At 34.5% G+C, this 6,295-nt stretch overlaps 1 protein-coding gene across 1 annotated transcript; it reads right to left on the bottom strand.

Annotated features, from left to right (window-relative positions):
* Positions 1-894: 894 nt before the first annotated feature.
* LOC149254954 (endoglucanase 8-like) lies at positions 895-4,250 on the bottom strand. Its single transcript, XM_089454890.1, has 8 exons — positions 4,032-4,250; positions 3,344-3,556; positions 3,037-3,237; positions 2,228-2,305; positions 1,953-2,105; positions 1,726-1,834; positions 1,438-1,601; positions 895-1,227 (listed from the first exon to the last, which is right to left on the bottom strand). Exons 1-8 carry the CDS (start codon positions 4,248-4,250, stop codon positions 895-897), a joined length of 1,470 nt encoding a protein of 489 aa, XP_089311016.1.
* Positions 4,251-6,295: the final 2,045 nt, after the last annotated feature.

The following is a 6,295-nucleotide window of genomic DNA, read 5'->3' as shown; positions in this document are numbered from 1 at the left end:
TATATTTCATAATGCTGATATAGTCTAATGTTTGTTATATGATATCTATGAATTCCCAACTAAATCTCTATTTTCCCATCTTAACAAAGAATATTTCTTTATCACAATATCTATTTCTTTGGCACAATACATATACTTTTATACAACATTTATATCACTTGCATATTTTGTAAACTAAACACAAATCAAAATCTATATTCCGTAATGCTCATATACTCCAATATTTGTTGTAGGATATCTATAAATTTCCAACCTATATTCAAATTATCCATCCTCCCTACTTGTATTTTAAAGTTAAACACCATTAAAAAAAATTATAATATATTCATATTATTTAAAACAAATATACATTATAACCAAGTGCAAATTTCCGGCTCGTGCAAGTCAAGAGCAATCTATACATTAATAAACAAATAAATCCTATGATTACACATTCCTAAATGCTCATATATAACATCATGGAACAAAAATCCTATGATCACACATTCCCTGTATGCTCACATATATAACACGATGGCACAGGATCTTCCGAGACTCTCATACACCATGTTCTTCTATGCCAATATCACTGCTATTTAAAAATAGAAGAATTTTCAATCTGCATATGGGATCTAAGATGTAAAAACAAGTCTTCAATCTGATTATAGGATTCAACAGGATGAAATGAAACAAAACAATTCTGGAGCCCAGAAGTACCAAAATTCATATATATTTCCATCGACTCAGATTTGCATATAGAATACAGACTTAGTAAAAGATATTACTAGCATAACTTTTTGAACTTAAGTCCGTGATTCCATGCTGATGCTGTGGATCTTAGCCAGGACTCCCACAAGAGGATCATTGATATAAGTTGTGGGCTCAAGCTTGCACGAATCGGCCCTGTTATGTCGATTATTCCATGATGTTGTTGTGGAGCTTAGCCAGGACTCCCACGAGAGGAGCATTGATATACGTCGTGGGCTCAAGCTTGGTGGAATCAGCCCTGCTATCCTCAAACCCGTCATAGCGATCAGGCCCTCCCACAACTGCACCTGTTAATTCATTTGGGTTTGGTGCTTCTCTGTTGAACCACAAAGTGAAACCTTCGGTACATGATATCTTTCTGGAATCCTCGTATATCGAAACTATGGAGGACCCTCTGTGGTGAGCTTGCTGTGGATATTTGTCACCAAAACCCACCATGAAAGACATACCAGCAGGATTCTTTCCCAAAATGTAATCCACCTGCAATTTACATATACAAAGTGGATTTGTTAGCTACTACTTTGCTTGCTTTTTCAAATTATGATATGAAAAAACAAAAAATCAAATTTATTTAACTCTGAATCTCTTATACTCTGAGAAAGCTGGAATGGATATACAAGTGTGCTCAATTCTTCTCCTCATTAATTAAATATTTTGCAACACTTAAAAAATTATAATATGTATGTGTACTTGTTGTTTGGCAAATGCAATAAGAATGCTTGGTTCATATGTTTGATCGCCACATTGCAGGTATTGCTTATATCGTGACAGTAAGTCACTGTAAACTGATGCAAGGAATGATGTGCCAGTAGCATATTGTGTATTTGCACCATCTCTGACAAACAACAAACCTCCTGTACAAGTGAAACAGATACAAACACTGTTAATGAGCTTAATTTTGAAACTCAACAGATACAAACACTGTTGATGAGCTTAATTTTGAAACTCGGAGCATGACAGGGAGAAACTTCCATTTACCTGGTGTGATGGAATTTTTGAATTGAGGACTTTGTGGAAGAACTGAGCAGAGGAACACTTCTGCTTGGCCTCTGAAAACTTCCAGGTTGGTTTCTCCGGAGAGATATAGCTGCCAGGTTTATTAATTTTTATGAAGATGTGGTCAGTTGAGGGTCAAGTGGTCAGTCTTAAACTTTTTCTAAATTGAACATTTGGTGATTCATATGTTTATGTGAATATGGACTTACACTAGACAGGTGGATTTGAACTCCTGCACATTTGAGATCCCAATTGAACTCATACTCATTGGAAGTACAAAAATTTTGGTGGAGTATGTATTTGGTATAATATGGCAATCCAGTTGCTCTATATAGCCACACCGCTGCCCATGCAAGCTCGTCCTGTAAGTTAGTTAGTAGAGGAATAATAAGAAGACTTCAAGAAGTTACTCACTCTGTAGTTTAAATAAATAATAGTGTGAAGTAAAAAAGGAAGTAAAATTAATAATGTTAAGGAAAGATACATCATAGCCCGAGACAGAGCAATAGAAAGGGCATTCTCCATGATATGTTCCCCGGTACTGGTCAGCGAAACGAAAGAGCTGTACTAAATGACATATTCAATTACATGAGTATCATAAAAAGTTGGAGAATAAAATTCATTAAATTAATTCTCAATTTTGAATCTAACACATGAACGAAAGAGCTGCACTAAATTAATATTCAATTATATGAGTATTTTAAAATGTTGGAGAAGACAATTCATTAAATTAATTTTCAATTTTGAATCTAAGACATGAATTTCATAGACATGTTAAAAATGGGCATTTTTGAAAGATTTTTGGAATATTTTGGAATCATAAAAAACGTAGGCAACCTCAAATAAGTAATCTCACCGGTATTTGCCTCATCCCAAAATATTCCAAAAATGGAGACATTAAATTAAATTTAAAATAAAAGTTATAAAAAAACGTTCATCCACAAACAAATATGACCTATCATAAGTTGCTAAAGTTATCTAAATTGTAAATTCTAAGAATAGAATAGAATAAAACAAAAAAAGAAATTGTTTCAATTGTAAATTCTAAGAATAGAATAGAATAAAACAGTGAAAAGAAATTGTTTCCTATCATATGTTTGTTTTAATTACTAAAGTTATCTGGACTGTAAATTCTAAAAATAGTATATAATAGTGAAAAGAAATTAAACCATTGACCTTTTTCCTAACAGTACAGTAGGATTCTAAAATATCTCAATATCTCTCAAATCTGCAATCGCTGTTCTAAACCAATAATACAGTATAAGTGATTTTAGAATACGCATAATCTTATACCAAAGTAGCTCTTTGGAGTAGGAGAATGGAATAAGGTTTGTCAATGGCTGCAAAGACGACGGAGGAAGCGGCCAATGCTGCAGCAGTCTCTGCTGCAATTTCTGTCCCGTGAGTGGATGTATCTATTCTGTACAAAGTCCTTGGAGTGTCCATCCTCTCTGGGTTCTCCCAACAGTTATGGTCTGCAGTTGGATCTCCCACCTAAAAACAAAACCATAACTAAATTCATAATTGCCATTTGTTGTGATCCTTAGTAAATTTTGTTGTGATCCATGAGTAAATTTAGTTGGGATGGCAATTAATTCACCTGAACCCACAGCTGGTTTTCGGTGGCGCTTGCTTTGATGAAATAATCAGTTCCCCACTTAATGGCATCCCTAACGTTCTCCAACTCTCCCGCTGCTGCAAGTTCATCTCTGTACTGAAGGGCTCCCCATGCCAGCATGGTAACGGTGAAAGCCATCGGAAACCCATACTTCACATTATCCCCAGCGTCGTAGTAACCGCCCACCAAATCCACCTACATAAATACACAGTAAAAGCCATGTTGAACATCATTGCATCTTTCCAGACTTCTTGAAGATCTGGACCAAATAATCAATTCCTAATTTATATGGACAGAGAATGTTGATAGAAATCAAGCTGTTGCAAACTCATAACTCATAATACTGGAGTAAGAATTCACATTGTAGGTGGGTTGCGGGGGATCTTTATGTTAATAACTTAATTGTATATTCTCATAATATCCTGAAATCTGATAGTGCTGAGAAATCAATTCCGAGAGATCAATTGTTTGATCTAAATAAGTTGTGGGTGGAGTATCAATCGTTTTCGCCAAAATAGATACCCTCGTTATTTTCGCATTGATAAGATCAACGTCGTTATTTTGCCGTTTTGGGTATGATTAACAACACTTCTAAAACATTCAGGAAACAACGTTTCTAAAACAATCCGGAACAGATGGCAATACCAAAATGAGAAAATATTGTTATTACATTTTGGATTTGTCCGTCTGTTAGACCAGAATCTCCTCTCCAGCTTATCCTGTTGCTACTGCTGGACAGTTTTCCTGAACGTTGAGCCTCCAGAAACAGAATAGATTTATGCAGAGCATCTTTGTAGTCAAACTCACCCAACACAAACTGATGATGAGCAGACAGCACAGTAGCAAGAATTATACACACAAACCTTTCCACGGTAACCCTGTAACCCATTTCTGCTGCAATTGATCAGTAAATGGGTACAAAAATAAATATCTGCAAAAGTTGATGCGTATATATATTTGTAGTCTCACGCAACCAACGTGTAATGAAGAATAGAAACATAAAGGGGATTCGGTCTCTTTGTTTGCATGCATGTTTGATGTGGGTATTGTAGAGGTTTTGCAGGACAAAGAAGTCTTGCATGCAGGTTTGATGCGGTGCTTATTTTGAAGGGTAGAGAAGTCTTGTGGGTGTCAGTTGGACATGAAACGACGGAAATTCCAGGAAAATATTAACTGAATGGTAAGTCAGTGTATAAGGTTGCCTCATCACCATTTCCTCACAGTACTATTAACGAGTAAATGTTAAAGTTTCAAGAAACACAAGGAAGATAACCAAGTTAGTTTGACTAGAATATTTATTGAATATTTAATTTTTCCACACAAACGGAATATAAACTAACTACCGTTGCCTATTAGATCGGCACTGTGAGCGTTTCTATTAATATACGAAATATTAACTATTTCAAAACCCGTAAAATTAAAGAAGTTATAATTTCGTAAATTAAAAAGATAACAAATTTAATTTTAAAATTTTAATGGATTTATTTTTAAAATTTAGAGTTCTAATATACATTCTATCAGTCTTATACAGAGAAGAGGTCTAAAGTTTAATTTCAAAACCGGAAGCTTTTATTTACATTCTACTAGTTTTTGCAAATGTGACAGAAAATGCAGATACCATGTAATATCTCATTCCATATTTTGTATAATGTTTTTTTTACAAATTTTTATTTAGTAAATTTTATAATTAAATCATTTTTAGGTTTGTATTTTAAGTAAAGTAATAAGTTGGAAGATATTTAACAAACACGGGTGGGACTGTTGCAAATGGATTCCAAACACCAAAACTCTTAAAACTCTTGGCATATTCATATAATTGTAAAAACAAGATGAATAACATAAAGTTTAACAACATATTATAGAAATAATTTCACTCAAAAAGAAGTTAGTAAAGCTTAACATTTGAATTTGAGTTGTAATTGTTTAATAATTAAAAGAAGAGAATATAACAAGTTATTATAGGTTTACAGAGATGTATTTTTTTAGACATGCCATAATCTGATATGATACAAGGATTATAAACGAGTAATTGCACCACATGTTGCAAACGAAACTCAGTAAAGGAAAGAGTAGTAGAGAAAAAATAAGTAAAATTTTTATGATTGCCATTTACCATGAACAAAATTAAGAACATGCCAATGGGTCAATTGTGAATGCATAAATCCATTCTTCCACGGTACCAGTTTTCTCACCACATACAATTCTTTATTAAAGAATGGTGTCGAGAGCTCAATTTCTCCATGAGTTTATGAGGCATATACCAAAACAAACTATATTGTGTTAGGGTTCAAGAGAAATAAATATAACAATTAAGAAATACACATTCAAACCATGTACACCATGATTATGTGGAAAACCCCAATTGGGGAAAAACCAACCAACAATAGATCTATTATTGTCCTTAGCTAAAACACAGCCAAGCCGGCCAACAACCTGAGCTTTCATCGCTCAACCATGGCTGCCTACAATGGAGAATACACAAGTCTTTTAAGGGCTTGAACTACATGTAATACCATGAGCTCAATACCATGAGTCACCAATACTAGGTGCCCAAAACCAATACTGTTAACCCTAACGGTTGACATAACCTCAACTCCACCATAGGGTCAAGTTTATCTAACAATCCCCCTTTAAACTTGACTTTGGGTTTTCCTTGGCCAAATCTAGCCAAATCTGCCAAGTGAGCCAGCCACCACTCACCTCCAGGCCCTACCCAGTCAATGTTAGGGTATTTGATAATCTCACAAGCTTTCCTAGTTCAACATGCTTCATCATACCACCACATGCATCTCCATATCACCCAAGTGGACATTCAGACATTACCAGTGATTTACTCGGTTATGCATTCCTTACCAGGTCTTACAGTCATATACCCATTTACATGAAAATTTCCATTTTATTTTTATTTTTTTGCTATCTTGACCCACACACAAC

Source organism: Pinus tabuliformis, chromosome 7 (genome assembly GCF_031772625.1).
Source record: "Pinus tabuliformis cultivar Carrire ecotype Pingquan chromosome 7, CPIR1, whole genome shotgun sequence".
Lineage (NCBI taxonomy): Eukaryota > Viridiplantae > Streptophyta > Pinopsida > Pinales > Pinaceae > Pinus > Pinus tabuliformis.
Note: the sequence above shows the minus strand (reverse complement) of the source record. Positions and strands in the feature narration are given on the sequence as shown.

Coding starts and splice junctions, on each gene's coding strand:
- LOC149254954 (XM_089454890.1), bottom strand. CDS start 4,250: ATGGGTTACAGGGTTACCGTGGAAAGGTTTGTGTGTATAATTCTTGCT. Junction 3,238..3,343: donor AAAACCAGCTGTGGGTTCAG/GTGAATTAATTG, acceptor TTTTGTTTTTAG/GTGGGAGATCCAACTGCAGA. Junction 2,306..3,036: donor TACTCCAAAGAGCTACTTTG/GTATAAGATTAT, acceptor CATTTAGTACAG/CTCTTTCGTTTCGCTGACCA.